This window comes from Cyprinus carpio, chromosome B25 (genome assembly GCF_018340385.1).
Source record: "Cyprinus carpio isolate SPL01 chromosome B25, ASM1834038v1, whole genome shotgun sequence".
Lineage (NCBI taxonomy): Eukaryota > Metazoa > Chordata > Actinopteri > Cypriniformes > Cyprinidae > Cyprinus > Cyprinus carpio.
Window position 1 is genome coordinate 2,040,258 of NC_056621.1, and position 17,725 is coordinate 2,057,982.

The 17,725-nt window shown below is 34.0% G+C and overlaps 2 protein-coding genes and 1 pseudogene across 2 annotated transcripts in view; 1 reads left to right on the forward strand and 2 right to left on the reverse strand.

Moving 5' to 3' along the window:
• twf1a (twinfilin actin-binding protein 1a) overlaps window positions 1-571 on the reverse strand; it is a 13,211-nt gene extending 12,640 nt beyond the window's left edge. Inside the window, 1 exon segment of the mRNA XM_042753080.1 lies at window positions 441-571. Within this exon segment, the coding sequence (XP_042609014.1) occupies window positions 441-465 (25 nt within the window). The 5' untranslated portion in view covers window positions 466-571.
• The window catches only part of myo9ab (myosin IXAb), a 709,890-nt gene that overhangs the window by 358,312 nt on the left and 333,853 nt on the right, over window positions 1-17,725 (reverse strand).
• Window positions 2,179-17,725, forward strand: part of LOC109054011 — a 50,936-nt pseudogene continuing 35,389 nt past the window's right edge.

Sequence of the window (17,725 nt, forward strand, 5' to 3'; positions counted from 1 at the left end):
TGAAATATATCCATTCACAAACAGTGATGTCGTTCTCTATTCATTACAACACATCCACTCAGAGAGATATAGAGATATATGCACATAAGGTGTAAGATACTCTGCGGTCAGTGTGATATTACAGTACGCTGGTGTTATGGGATTATTATGGGATGCATGCGGAGCGCGAGCGGCGCGCGCTGAAGGCGTTGCCCGCGCTCGTGATTGTGAAACACATCTCTGACAATTACAAAACACTGATGCGATCAATCATCGAGATGATTTCAATCATCAACCTCAGGGAGTGTCTGAGGGAGTGAAATCACCGCCGACAGACGCGCCTGATTCACATCTTCGCTTGTTTTCTAAATGCATTTCGGCGCTGTGTGAGTTTCGCGCCGCTCGCTCACTCTCATCAAACAGACCTGTATGTGTAAATCATAAGAATATTTCGCTCTTACCCTGAATACCCGTCTGATGAGACATGATTTCACTCGGCGGAGGATGTTTGGAGACTCTCGATCCCGGAAGAAGAGGAAGCGGAGCGGCGGTGACGTCACGTTCCTCTGGCGCGCCCGCCCCGCCCTCCGCGCTGCGCATGATGCGCGCGGACATCAAACAACCTGAAACGAAATCTTCATTTTCTCTTGCATTTTGTGTGATTCAATCCAAATCTTACACCTTTGTGTATATAGGCTAACTATGTATTTTTGTTCTCCTATCTTAATATCTTCTTCATATTCTCCATTTGCGATGCATAATATCTTTTAAAATCTCTTCCTATAAAAACGTAAAAACTGAGGGGTTTATGGGGTTTACAAGGTGAAATAATGTTCATGATGTTGCATAATTAATCAATAATGAAACAAATAAAATTTCAGTAAAGCAGCTCTACAGAAGACAACAGAGTTTCAGATCAATTCAGTTCAAGTTTCTGTACAGTCGGATCAATACTGTTTTATCAATATTTAATGTCTTTTGCGATATAATAATAATAATATGTTTTTGTACCTTTGTATTGTATGTGTAATGTGTATGAACATTGTTTTAATTTCTAATGTATAAGGTTTTTGAAATGCCATCACAAATTTGGGGACAATAAAGTATATTTCATTTCATACTTGAATATGAAATAAAATGAAAAAGAAAATATTAAAAACATTTTAAAAATACAATCTAATTTAAAATCTAAAAATATCAATCCGCGGATATCTATAATACTAAAATAACAGAATCAGATGGAACCTCATGCCCAGGTCATATTTCACAACACATTCAAAAGAAAGAATTGCAAAATTATTTATGCTCCTAAAAATAGACTTTGATTTCTTTATACACTATATAATTATTTTATTTGATTTTATTTCATTTTATGAAAAATAGATAAATAAACATCTAAAATAAATAAATAACAATAGTGGTAATAATAATAAGCTATGCCTAAATAAATAATAAATAAAACATAAAAAAAATTACATTTAAAAATTTAAATATCAATCCAAACAAAAGTTTCTAAGATCCTACTGTGTGCACTGAAATTTTGGAGACGTTCAGTTTGTCAGACCTTATGATTTGAGAGAGAGAGAGAGAGTGAGAGAGATGATCGAGTAGAGATACAGGTGCTGGTCATATATAATTAGAATATCATCAAAAAGTTGATTTATTTCACTAATTCCATTCAAAAAGTGAAACTTGTATATTATATTCATTCATTACACACAGACTGATATATTTCAAATGTTTATCTTTCTTTTAATTTTGATGATTATATAACTGACAACTAAGGAAAATACAAGTTTCACTTTTTGAATGGAATTAGTGAAATAAATCAACTTTTTGATGATATTCTAATTATATGACCAGCACCTTTATACACACACAGAGAGAGAGAGAGAGAGAGAGAGAGAGAGACACACACACACTTTATACTAAAAACTACACACACAGACAGAGAGAGAGAGAGAGAGAGACAGACGATCGAGTAGAGATACACACACACACACAGAGAGAGAGAGAGAGAGAGAGACAGACGATCGAGTAGAGATACACACACACACACACAGAGAGAGAGAGAGAGAGAGAGACAGACGATCGAGTAGAGATACACACACACACACACACACACAGAGAGAGAGAGAGAGAGAGAGACAGACGATCGAGTAGAGATACACACACACACACACACACACAGAGAGTGAGAGAGGGAGAGATGATCGAGTAGAGATACACACACACACACACACACAGAGAGAGAGGGAGTGAGAGAGGGAGAGGGGGATACAGGTCCGTCTCCACGTTGAGCTCTGTGTGTTTTGTTTCTGGACGCGTTGAATGAGCGACGCGCCGCGGATCATCACTGAACGCAAACGCTGACGCGGCGATGGCCTCGAAATCTCTCCACGACTGTCTGCGTAAGAGACGCTTCACATCTGTTATCCGTGTGTGTGTGTGTGTGTGTGTGTGTGTGTGTGTGTGTGTGTGTGTGTGTGTGTGTGTGTGGAACATGCTGGAAAAGCGCGCTCTGATCCGGACGCACGAGACGTTTAAACTGTTTCTCATTTCCGATCATCTGCAAATATCTGCTGACGCGCTGACTGATCATGCATCGCGTGCGTTACATGCGAGCGTCATGCGGTGGTATCATGTGCTTATTTGTTGCTGGGATTGATTGTTTTGACATGTGATCGGTAAAGGGAAGAGTTTCAGTGTTGCACTGGAAGCCATGAATGTAAACAGACAGATAGACAGAAGGATAGATGTTTGTATTTGTAGCCTATCATGGTGAGTTTTTCTATCACTCTGTGTGTATTTAAACTGTCTGAATCTGAATAACTATCTTCACAAGCTCCAGCCCAAAATAAAAATTGTTACTTGAAAACATTACATTAAATGAATATTTACAAAATAATAATAATAATAATAATAATAATAATAATAATTTAAAGAAATATTTACTTTTTTATTTTTTATTTATATTTTTTATTTTTTTTTTTTTTTATTTATATTTTTTATTTTTTGTTGTGAATTATGACTTGGATTACTTGAATGATGTTTTATCTGGTTTAGATAAAGTGTTATTTTAGTATCACTGATTTTTTTATTTTGTTGTTTTATATTATATAAATATATGTATATTTATATTATAGTTTCTGTTTAATTTAAGCTAACGTTTTTGCAATTTTGTTGTGTTTTTGTAATTTTAGTAGTTTAGTGGTTTTACTTCAAAAAGGTCTATATAGTTACATTTATTTTACCACTTAAACTAATATATATATATATATTTATATAAATATTTAATGTTATATTTGTTTTGTGTTTGTATATATATATATACACACACACAAAATATTGGTTTTATATAAACTCTGTAAAAATCTGTAAAAATAGGGCACAATAAACTGTATAATTTGAAGGAATTTTTCCGTATTTATTTTTTTACAGGTGTTGTATTGCATTGTTTTAGTTAACAGAAATGTCTGTAAAATGAATGATAATTAATAATAATGTTATGAGCTGCCAGTACTTTTTCTGTTATTTTACGGATTTCTTTTTTACAGTGATATATTATACACACACACACACACACACACACACACACACACACACACACACACACATTATAATAACATCTGTTGTATCTGGGTGATTTCAGGTTTCCCTCTGTATGTGGGGACATTTGGTCAAAACATGGTCTCTCTCTCTCTCTCTCTCTCTCTCTCTCTCTCTCTGTTGTTTATACTACACACACACACACACACACACACACACACACACACACACACACACACACACACACACACACACACACACACACACACACACACAAAGGGGGGTTAAATGGGTCCAGCAGCACATGGTTTCTGAGCAGTGGGTTATTCCAGAATGCTTGCGTCATCACACATGCTCATGTCAGATATTTTGGGCCGTTGCTGTGAACATTAGTGTGTTTGTGTGACATGCCTGTCTTTACCAGATCTCATCCAGATTTAATGAACTCCTGGTTTCTATCATTCCAGACTATTTTCATTTGAATCAGAACATGTGCAGGTCATATTTCACAACACGATCAAAGAACTGCAGGAATGTCAATGCTCCTAAAAATACACTGTAGAAAAATAACAGGAAAGGTACTGATGATTTTATGGATATTTCCTTCAACCAATGCAATGCCTAATTCAAAATATGCATAAGTCAGATAAAACACGTGAAATCAATTCCTTTTTAAAAAACAATTCCATATGAACACAATACACTGGACCCTGTTTTTGCTGAGTTTTCTTAGTGTGTAGACTTTGCTTTGTGACCTGAATATTTTTTAATAAGAAATATCAAGTTTTAATTTCATCATTTTTATTTTCACTTTAAATATAGTTAAGTCATTTTGTTGTATGTGTTTATTTTGTATTGATTTTAAATGTCTACTTTATTTATTAATTTATTGTTATTTTGAAATACATGAAAATGAGAAATTGCTTTGACAACTAGACAAAATAAAATAAGTTATTATACATATATTGTATGGATGCCTGTTTCTGGCACTAAATAAATGCAAATTTTTATCTGACTTCTTTTCTCAGAATTGTGAGATATAAACTTGCAATTGTGAGGGAAAAAAGTCAGAATTGTGAGATAAACATTCGAAATTACCTTTTTTTAATTTTTGCTTGCAACTGGTGTCCATAATTCTGCTTTTTTTTTTATTATAATTATTATTTTTTTTAAATGTTATGGTTTCAGTTTTAGTTAACTGTAATTATTCTGCAGTCTAAATTCTTACTTCATCCAAAAATTAAGATTCAGTCCCCTGAACTTCCTTCTGTGGAGCACAAAATAAGACGATTCACCAAATGTTCACGCTGCTCTTTCACATACAGTGAAAACGAACAGTGTGCAGGAAAAATGCAGTGTAAAAGTACCATAAAGTGTCTCTTTTTTGTGTTCCACCGAATGTCCTGTGGGTTTGGAGGAACATGAGGGTGAGAGACTAATGATTGATCAGGTCATGAAGGGTTTAAAGGTCTCTGTGCTGTGTTTCAGGTGGACGGTGTCTGGGCGTCCTCAGACAGATGGAGATCAGCGCCCGCTTCCGCTATTACTTCCAGCACCCCTGGTCTCGTCTGGTGGTGGCCTACCTGGTCACCTTCTTCAACTTCCTGGTCTTCGCCGAGGACCCGGTGTCACACAGCCAGACGCAAGCGCACATGATCGTGGTGGGAAACTGCTTCTCGTTCGTGGTGAATAAATATCCCGGAGGAGGATGGAACGTCCTCAAGGTCCTGATGTGGATCCTCGCCATCATCACGGGCCTCATCGCCGGCAAGTTCCTGTTCCATCGACGCCTGTTCGGTACGTCCAGGATTTTATTTTGATGATTTATTTATTTATTCTTTTCCTCATCTAGTGGCTCAGATGGATTATTTAATCTGAGACGAAGGACAGATCATTAAGATCATGTTTGCAGCACGTGACGTTTCTGACTTATGTGTCTAGTAAACTAGTATAGTATCCAACTTGATGTTTTATGATTTTATGGCCCCATAAGTCTAATGTAATGTTTTAAAATAGATATATTAGTTCATTTATTACAGGCCACCTATATATTTATATAAATATTTAATGTTATATTTGTGTGTGTGTGTATATATATATATATATATATATATATATATATATATATATATATATATATATATATATATATATATATATATATTAAATAAAGAAATATCGTCAGGTGTTGCTCGCTGTCATAAATACTGCAGGTGCATCAGACGATTCTGTGCTCATGGAGTTTATGAACAGAGAACGAGCGACACGTGATCATTATGTAAGAGCACAGCTGAAGACACCAAACTTTCATTTGATAATTATGCTGTAGTCTCAGACACATGCTCAGAAATGGCAAGATCTTTCTCAAAACCCACTCTGATCAGATTGATGATCAAACTGTGGTAGATTCAGATTTGTTGATTAACTTTATTCCACACTAAATTAAAGCCTAAATTAAATTAAAGCCTAAAGGAAATAAATGACATTAAAGGTCATAACTGTAACTCTAACTTTTTAATAAACATTCTAACTCTGTAAGAATAGGGACGTCTGCACTGCAATTATAATCATAACGACACAGAGGAACAATATCGTTGGAATCACTTTCCAAACTATTTTTTTTCCAGCTTATGAACGCTAAAAAATTTAAAGCCAATCTGAATCCTTCCAATTTTAAAAAGCTTGAGCATTTTTAAAATTAAAGATGACAAAACTGCAGCGCACGATTAAAATATTGTCCTTTGATATGGATGCTAATATAGTTATCGTTATAGTTATCTAGTTATCGTTATAACCTAATATAATCGTTATTGGTGTGAAGGCTAATATCGTTATTGTTATTGGTGTTAAAGGGATACTCCACCCCAAAATGAACATTTTGTCATTAATCACTTACCCCCATGTCGTTCCAAACCTGTAAAAGCTCCGCTCGTCTTCGGGACACACTTTAAGATATTTTGGATTGAAAACCGGTTTTTTTTACTTGAAATATAATAAATGTTAACTGAAATAAAATAAATTAAAAATTAAAATTAAACCAATTTTATTTCAACTAGTTACCATGCAAAAGGTCTCATGTTTTTTTTTTTTTTTTTGAAGTTGAAGTAGTTAAAATAACTCAAACTTGATAAAAACTATATATAAACATATTTTAGAACTAATAAAAATGAAAATAACACAATAAAATTACTAAAACTTTAACTAAAACTAAAATAGTGCATATAATTATGAAATAAAGTTAATCCTTCTATTAATTTAATGAAAAACATGATTATGATATTAAGTGCCACTTACATTGTTAAATTTTTTTTAAACATTTTTATTTTTATTTTGTAAAATTATAACTTTTATTCAGGAGGTATCTATCAGTGTTCTTTTAGTATAATTTTTTATTAATAGTTTAAATTAGTTCTTATTTTTATATTTGTTTTCATTTTAAATATGTACATAATAAATGCATATAATGTTAATAATATTTTTCATAGTTTGTTATTAATTATTTTTTAAGTACATAAAATTAAAGTAAATGACAATCCGAAATGCTGCACTGGCAGCTAGTTGAAATAGTTACTTTTAATACTTTTTATTTTATTTATAGCCTGTATTTTATTTTATTTCAAGTTTTGTTATGGTTTTAGTTTAACTACAACAAGCCTGATATGCATTAAATTTATCAAAATTGACAGTAAAGATATTTATAATGATACAAAATATTTCTATTTCAAGTAAACACTAGAGCAATGGAATTAAAATATATTAAACTGAAATAAAATGTTAAATTAAATATAAAATATATTTAAATTTAAAACAAAATTGCAAAGATATTTCACAGTATTAGCAGCAGGAGACACTTCTTTCAGAAACATTGAAAAATGTTACAACCCCAAACTGACAACGAACAATGATTCAGAATCAAAACTGAATCAAATGAACTTGATGCTTGTTGACAGTGGGTGATAAATGCTGTTCCATGAGGCTTCATAGACATCAAATTAAACCTCTTTATATAAACCAGCACTATATAACAAACCGGATCTCATCTCATGTGTTTGTAGACATCAGTAGATGGTAGCATTGAGTCAGTGAACAGATCTGATGCTCTGAAATCTGCTGGTTTAGATCTGCATATTGATATCGCATGTGATCTTAGTGTCTGTAAAACACCAACCCCAAAACTGTTTGTTATTACACTTCTGTGAATGTCAAAATATAACAGCAAGTGTCAGAAAGATGCACAACCACACTTTAGGATCAAAACCCTTAAAGTTTGCTGAATCAGTAGGTTGTCTGTAGTTTGTACATGAACTGCTACAGTCTTATTCGTCTACTAAAAATCACCAAAACACCAGAAGAGAGAAGATCCTGTAGCATTTGAAGCTCTTGATCACATTTACAGCATAAGAAGAGTGACTCAAGGGCACAGATACATATTTGAGGTGAATTAGGAAGGAGAATTGGGGAAATGTCTCTTGAGCTTTGGATATTAATGACCTTCATTCATCATGAAAAGCAGATATGTGAAACATAGTGCAGGAATCTGACCTGCTGAGTAAAGGCTCGGCCGCATATGTGTCTTCAAGGACTTTATAAGTGACATCTTAGAGGGATATTCTCTGCACACTGATTGTGATTGTGGTAGTATTTACATAAACTACAATTATATATAATTTTTTTTTTTTTATTTTTTTTTTTTTGAAAGAAGTCTCTTCTGCTCACCCAGGCTGCATTTATTTGATCAAAAATACAGTAAAAACAGTCAAAATTGTGAAATATTATTACAATTTAAAATAACAGTTTTCTATGTGAGTATCTGTTAAAATATAATTTATTTCTGTGATCAAATCTGAATTTTCAGCATCATCATCAGCGTCACATAATCCTTCAGCTAAAGTAAAGACATTCATAAAGTTACAAAAGATTTCTGTTTCTAATAAATGCTGTTCTTTTGAACTTTCTATTCATCTGTGAATCCTTAAAATTAAAATGCATCACAGTTTCCCACAAAAATATTGTGCAGCACAACTGTTTTTAACATTGATAATTATCAGAAATGTTTCTTGAGCAACAAATCAGCATATTAGAATTATTTCTGAAGATCATTTGACACTGAAGACTGGAGTGATGATGCTGAAAATACAGCTGTGCATCACAGAAATAAATTAAAGTTTTATATGCATTCACACAGAAAACATATATTTTCCATTTTAATAATATTTCTATTTTTTTTCCTGTATTTTTGATCAAATAAATGCAGCCTTGGTGAGCAGAAGAAACTTCTTTCCAAATCATCAAAAAACCCTAATTATTCCAGACTTTTCCATGCATGACAGGACAGAGAGAATCAGAAGCACCTGTACGCGTCTCCAGTCGAGTCTCGCACCCACACAGAAAATGAAATGCGCATCAGTCCTGATTAATCGATGTGACCGCCGTTTCTGTGGAAACCGCCTCTAGAGACCCAGCCGGGCTTTGTGCAGCCGCTGAACCCGTGCGCAAATCGCCTGTGATGAATGAGTTTTGTCCCAGTTTGATTCTACCGAGACCCGGTGGAGGTAGTTAGTTAAGAGCAGCACTGAGGCGGCCTACATTCACCCAGCGGGGCCACGGCCCCCGAGGGCCTCCCAACACTGTTTTTAGCACACATTATTTTTAATGTTTGTTGGATGGATGGAATGATTTTTATTAGCCAGATCAAAATTAGGGGCACCGATTCTGGCTTTTGTCGGCTGTGTTTATATCCGGATTGTTTCTAGGCCCTATAAGAGCACGCTTTAACCTTAAAACTCATCTTCTGGAGCGCAAACCAGCCACCTTTGGCCTGCTAATCTGCTGCTGTAAATGAGGAAGCACTGCAGTCATTATTTTTCCTGTTAACTGGTGCAGAGCTGCAGGTCTCTGGTGTTCATGCCTGGTTTCTCGGCTCGATCCGCAGCGCTGCAGTTTCCTCACACTGCGATAGTGAACACCAATCTGGACACAGACGTAGATAGACATGCAGAATGAAAGTTGAGGTGCTTAAAGACTCAAGAAAAAACTCTCTGAGGAAACAATTTTCACCTCGGAAGAACTAAAAAGACCCAAATGAGTCACTAGGCGTCATCCAGTGAGAGTCTAGTGCTATGAAATGAATGTGGAGCAGCTCAGAGTGTTTGATGAGAACTGCTTGAGTTCATATTGAGATCTCTGACTTTTGATTGCAGACTTTGGTGTCTTGAGCAGACAATGTTGAGATCTCTTCTAAAGCTCTAGAGGAGACACATGTGAGATTATTGAAACATCTGAGCAGCAGGTCTATGAATGTTTTTCCAACACTAGTAAAAGATGTGGATCCTGGAGCCATGTTATTTTATTATTATTTATTCATTTATTATGCACTATTATATTATTTATTAATATTTTGAATTAGCCTTTTTATATTAGTTTTCTTTTTATATTTTTATTTAAGTTTTAATAATTTTGTCATGTGCTTTAGTATTTTTTTATTGTATATATATCATCTTATTATTATTTATATACTATTACTGTATAGTATTTATTGATATTTTGATATAAGCCTTTATTTTTATATTTAATAATATATAAGTTTCAGTAATTTTATTATGTGCTTTTGTTTTTCAGCAATTATCTATTATTTTATTTGAGCTTTTTTGTTTTGTTTTTTTCAATTACCAAAAACAATTTTTATAGTTTTACCTTTAGTTAATTCTTCATAAACTTAAACTTATCCATTAACTGTCCCTATAATCAGAATGAAATAACTGGAGTTTTCCAAGACTGATGTTTTAGTCAAACAGTCCTTACTCGCTCTGCACCTGTGATGCTGATGGATAAAATCACCACATTAAAAAGTAAAAAGTAACTTAAACTACAGCGTCAGCATGTCTACAGTTTGCCAAATTCAGATTAAAATGCAATTCTCTCAACACGTCCAAATGAATAAACTTCACTACTGAACCTTGAATACAATTTACATATGAGCCCTAAGTTTTATTAAATATGAGCCAGTAAGTGTATGAACTATATCTGAGGAATATTTGTATAAAATGCAATTAAGATATTAGATAAAACATGTGATTTCTCAGTGATGTAAAAAATCTGTTGTGCATTAACTGAACTACAGCTTCAAGTCCCCAAAACATAAGTTCCAATGAATCAGTTTGTTTAAATGATTCAGTTAAATATTACTTGATTCATCAAGTACCTGTGCTGTATTTTCTGTCATCTTGGTAACAAAATAGTAAAATGCTGTTGTTCATTGCTATGTTTTTGAGTCCGTTGTATAAATTAGGATGTTTGATCAATTGTGAGATTTTTGAGAGGCTTTTCAGATTAGTGGAAAGAAAATATCCAAAATACATATTTAAGTGTTTATTTTATGACACTTTATCTATTTGCGTCTATACCTTTAAAGAGTTTTTTCTCCACTTCAGCAGCACTTACAAACACCAAACTTAGCAATTTTATTCATATCTATATTCTGAAGCTTTTTACTGAAGGGTTTGTTCATATGATTCCCACTGGTTTTATTATTGCACGTTATCCATTTGTGTCTGTAGATTTCAATTACAACACATATTTTTAAAGACTCTAAATTAGTTTGTTTCTCCACTTCAGCAGCACTTACATACATCAAAACTTAGAGTTATATTCCTCTCTATATTCTGAAAGTTTTTACTGAAGGATTTGTTCATAAATCATTCACACTGATTTATACAACATTTAATTCCTAAAAAACATGGTGAAAATTAATATTTTTCTGGCTGTTGACAGTATTTATAAAGTGATGAAAATAGATATCAAAAATCCCCTCTGTAAAAACCTTTAATATATCAACAAAATGAAAGAAAATTTTGAACCAGCCTTTTTCCAATGTTCAGATGTATTTTCTGGAAATGTGTGCAAATTAGTGCATATTTAATAAGATTGTGCCTCATTAGTGCATTTTAAACTTAGCATTTCAGAAAATGTTAATACAAGAAATGTTTACAGTTCTAAATAAGCTAGGGAGGTATGGTTATATAGTTTGGTTATTTTTACCCTGTTCACCTGTGCTTTCTTGCCTTAATTAGCTTTTAATGTAAATCTTTTATTCAGGTTTAATATTGTCAACCTAACTGTTTTATGCATGATATCCTTTGATAGGCACTGAAGTGATATATATCCTCAGTATCATTGTTAGGAGCTTATAGTGTCACAAACCACCCTTTTCAGAGCAGCTTGTATATAGTTGCACTAGTTTAAATGTTTTGAGAACTGCAGCTTCTGAGTCGCTTCACTAGCACTGCTGTCATGTGTTGGTGTGCTGGTGTGGTGTAGATCAATTTGTGTTGGTGTTTTCCAGTTTGCCGTTCAGGGTGATTGACGTAAAGAGGAATTGTATTGACAGACCGAAACGTCTGCTCAGAAAATACGCCGTATCATCAGTCAAAGTGTGTGTTTGTGTGAGTGTGTGTGTGTTTTATAACATCAGAGGTGTTTCTCAGACTGAACCTGTGCTGCTCCAGCAGTGTGTGATGGCGTCCACCAGAGGGTGGCATCTATCAGGACACAAGACTCATGTGCTCTGATGCCTCAAGTGCTGCTGGGAAGGCCCTACTTTTGAGTGATTATGAGGCTATTCTACTGAGAATCAAATGGACTTGTTAGGATTTTTAAAAAATTATTATTTATATTTCGTTACATTGCAAAAAATAATGTTCTTCCTCAGTATTTTGGTCTTGTTTTCCAGTACAAATATTTAAGCGTTCATAAATTACGAGACATGTACTTGGGATGCAAAATGACTAAACTATTAAGATCATCCCTGTTTCCTGAAAAGTTGATCAAAATGAAGTGAGTTAATCTGCCAATGGGGTCTGAAAATAATCTAGTTTTCCCTTTGAAGTAAATTTATTTTTCTCACCCCATTGGCAGATATTTGTTTCTGTTTTAAGCAAAAAAAAAATGTTGATTTTTTTTTTTTTCCAGAAAACAAGACTTAATATATTAAGTCCTTCTGACTCTAAAGTAGACGAATTTTGATTGAAGAATTGTTATGGAAACCAAGACAAAAATACTAAGTAAGAGAATCAAGTTTTTTGCAGTGTAGTACATTCCCAAATATTTTGTCAATAAAATACTTACTTGAAGAACCCCTGTAATTTTCAGTAAAAGGTAGGGTAGATGATTTGTTTCAAAGATATTTTTTGCTGGTTCATATCCTGGTAGCAGTGGTTTAAATGTATTCATTTGTATTTATATCATCTGTGGAAAGTCTAGGAAATGGAAGCCCGTTTTCGCCACTGAATAAAAAATAAAAAGGTAATTGCGACTTTTTACCTCACAATTCTGACTTTTTTTTTCTCAGAATTGCATGATACAAACTCGCAATTGCGAGACATAAAGTCGCAATTCTGAGAAATAAAGTCAGCATTGCAAGATACAAACTCACAATTCAGACTTTTTTTCTCAGAATTGCAAGGTTTTATCTGTCAATTCTGACATACTGTATATGCCCCCCCCCCCCCCCCAAAAAAACTGCAATTGCGAGTTAATATCACGCAATTCTGACTTTATAACTCGCAACTGAGAGTTTTATCATGCAATTCAGTGAAAAAAACTCAGAATTGTGAGATAAAAAGTCACAATAACCTTTTTTTTTTAATTTAGTGGCGGAAACGAGCTTCCATAGTAGGACCATAAAATGTCTGTCCAAATATATTCCTCCATCCAAGGGCTACGATAGGCTGTCCTACCTGCCTGTCAACATATTTACTTGCATACCTCAGTGCTCCCTGTTCACACAAACATTATACATCATCAGCACATTGCATTAAGCTTTTGCAGAGCCAGTGAGAATGGAGGCGTTTTATTGATATATCATGCACTCTGCACTGTAGTTTTCTGAGCGGTGACTGAGACATGAGGTAATCTGACAGCGCTGCATTCATCTCTCATTGTACCGCGGGTTAGCCTCTGCTCTGCCTGTGTGTGGTCATGTGTTTTGGAGGAGGCGTGGCTTTGGAGAGTGATTTGCAGGGAGAGTGGGATCTTATGCTTTTAAAGCTACCTTGCTATTGCTAACCTCTTCGAAATCCCCTACCCTGCCTTTAATTTTTCAATAATTTAACAACGTCAAAAATGGTCACATGACATGCAGGTAAGCATAAAATATTTAATGTTTATTTAGATGTTTTTTTAGGGCTGCAAAATAATTAGACATGATTAATTGATTCAAAATAAAAGTTTATGTTTACATGATATATGTGTGTGTGTGTGTGTGTGTGTGTGTGTGTGTTGTGTGTGTGTGCTCTGTGTATTTATTATGCATATATAAATACACACACATATATGTATATATTTAAAAAAAGTAAGCATAAAATATTTAATGTTTATTTAGATTTTTTTAGGGCTGCTATATATATAGAAAATATTTTATATATAAATCTAACATATTATTCCTTAATATGCAGTAAATATGTATGTGTGTGTATTTAGATATATACATAATAAATATACACACTCAGTACACACATAGTATGTAAACATAAACTTTTATTTTGAACTGATTAATCGCGACTAATCGTTTTGCAGCCCTATTTTTTTTACTTCAAGATAATAATTAGTGATTATTAAAATCTGTATAGACATTAAAAAACGATATAAATAAAAAAAGCACAGCAAAATTATTAAAACTTTACTAAAATGGAACTGGAATATAATATAAAACGAATTCAAAATATTATTCAAAAAAACCTATAATAGTATCTCAATGAAATAACACTGATGTGAATAAAGTGTTGCGTTCCCAAATGCACATTAAACACCCAGTTCATGAGTATCAGCATCAGCTCTGAAAACACACTATTATAATGAACCACTGCACTTGTGCAGAGAAATGAAGAGCAGAAGATGCACCTCAGGTGTTTGATTGATATTTGATCTGTGTTTTATTGTTCTCATAGCACCACAGAGAATGATTCGGTTGCACAAACTCATCACCTCATAAACCGCCAAAAGCAGTCAGACTTTATTTCCTGTCTTTATCAACCTCAACTGACTAAATGCAGATGAACTTAATGTACAGTGAACGTACTTACGATCAATACTGTATGGCTTTTGTCATTATTCTTTAATTGGTGTCTCATTCTGGGTTTAAAATCGTACAGTTTCCCACTAATCTGTCGGTCTGATCAAATAATACATCAAAAAGTTACATACTGCACTTTGTTTATAGCTTTTTTGCAAATATAGTGGCTCATTCAGGTGTTCCATACTTACAGAAAATACTGTGTACAGAATACATGTATGTCTCAGAGTATATGGTAGCCAGTGTGCAAATGGTCCACGTTTAGTCCTGGAACTCTGTCTGTAGTTGTATTGAGTTTCAGAATGATTGTTTGTTACTGTGTGTCTTTATGACCTGAGAAACCTCCCTCAGTAGTGTGCAAGGTTGTCAGTAATCATCTGGTATTGTGCTGTGAGAAGCTGTAGTTGAATACATGCTGATGGACAGTGAGGGACACACAGAGTCTCACATCAATAGAAGCCTGGATTTATCCTGATGAATTAATCAATTCACCCACCCCTGATTCAGTGAACCACTGCATACTACACACTAAAGACTGCATATGTACAATGCACACTACACACTACATTATATTCTACACACTACATACTTCATTCTACACAGTATTTATCAACACTAATTTATTCTGTAATCTACACGCTGTACACACTACAAACAGCACACTACATACTACATATATTATTCTACACACATTTATGAATGCTAACTTATTCTGCAGTCCACATGCTGTACACATTACATGCACTACATACTGCATGCTAAATACTACATACATCATTCTACACAGCATTTATGAACTCTAACTCATTCTGTTTTAAAAGCTACATTCTATATGCTATAAAAAACACATTAAATACTGCACACTATATTCTACATACTGCAAAATACACACAATATATTATATTCTACATACTACGTACTTCATTCTATACACTTTTTTCTGAACTCGTAACATATTCTGCAATCTACATGCACTACATACATTGCACATTATAATCAAAACACTAACAAACACACTACATACTACATATTTTCTACACCATTCATGAGTACAAAGTTATTCTGCAATCTACATGCTGTACACTACGAACTGCACATTAGACTCTATATACTAGAAAATGCTCTACACTGCATATTGCTCACTACATTATATTCTGCATGCTGCACACTACATGCTACATACTTCATTCTACACACTATTTATGAATACTAACATATTCTGCAATCTTCACGCTTCACAATACACATTGTACATTACACTCTATAGACTATAGAAATCACACTACATACTGTAAACTACATTCTATACTAGATAGTGCATGTAACATACTACACATCATTTATGAACATGAACATCTTAATCTACATGCTGTACACTACACACTGCAGATTAAACTGTACACAATAGAAAATACTCCACACTACATACTGCTCACTGCATACTTTATTCTTCACACCATTTATGAATTCTAACATATTTTACAATCTACATGATGTACATTAGACACTACATTATATTCTACATACTGCATATTACATACTTCATCCTACAAACCATTTGTGAACACTAACTTATTACTAATACTAACATATTCTGCAGTCTACATGCTGCACACTACACACTGCAGATTACACTTGATACTCTATAAAAACTACATACTGCATGCATTATAAAACTTAATGCACACTACATACTTCATTCTACACATCATTTATGAACACCCACTTACTGTACAATCTACATATTGCACACTAGATTAAACACTCTATAAACTATATAAAACACACACAAAAAAATCATTCTAAATACGTCACTACATACTTAATTCTTCTTATGAACACTGCATTCTACAGTGTACACTAAACACTGCAGATTACACTTAGTACACTAAAGAAAACACACTCCACACACACACTACATACTGCATACTACATTAAATAAGTGTTCAGAATATGAGCTCATAAATAATTATCATAAAACGCTTCTCCAAAGGACACGTTTTCCTTATGTCAGGGAATAAAATATGAAGTGCGTCATAAATCATCTCGCGCGTTCGTCCCAGGTTGCGAGATCTTGTCAGCACTTTACAGCAGTTTTATCACTCAACGTCATGGTTTCCATAGAGACAGACGGTTAGTTAAAATGCTAAAGAGGTTAAGCAGAAGGGTTGAGTTGAGAACGTGGGCCAAATGAGGCGTGTTTGATGCTGATGGATCCTCGTGGGGGTTTCGCGTGGCTAATATGTTGTTTCAGAGGTTAATCACAACGCCGATGCTGGAGAATCCGTCTGAACTCGGTTAATGTCCGTGATGTGACCCGTCATGCTGCGTTTCTGATTGGCATGAATATGTAGACATTACCTTCAGAAAATCAGAAACATCCAGCAGACATCATCCCCATTTCAGTCTGAGCGTCTCATTGCAAATGAAGGCATTCAGAAGCGTTTGTGAGGCCTTGCGCTGAACGTCTCTATAAAGCAGAAGTGTTTATCTGACTGTTCGCCGTGACGGGTTGGACACATTTCAAACGTCTCTCTGGGTTTGCGCTCATATCGCAGCTCATATCTTCAGAGAAATCTCAAGTCCATCTCCATTTCCTCGATGTCAGCTGATGCTGCTGTGATAAAAGTGCTTGTACAGTTTGTTCTTTGTGAATGCACTTTAAATCCTTGCAATATTTTAAAGTGGAAAAAGAGGATTTTGGAGAAGTATGCATTGTTTTGCCATTATTTGTCAATAAATAACTATATTGTCTTGCATACACTATGCTGCATACTACATACGGAAGTGTTCACACCATTTAGCACCATATAAATATCACAACACAACTACATGGGTTATTTTATTACTCGGGGTTCAATTCACATCAAAATGGCTTGGTTTCAGTTTATAACCTGTAATGTTTTTCATAAGTGTACGGTAGTTGGCAAGCTTAAATATTAAAGACCCTTTTGGTATTACAAGGGAAGGATATTTTTCTTGGTGAAACCGTAATCTATGTTATGGACATGTATGTACAGTGATTGTTTTAAAAGAATTTTAAGAATCATATTTTTGCAGGTATCATTGTGATGTTCTCAGCACAGTCAAGAAAGGAATTTTTAATCATTATTCTGCCTTTTTAATAAT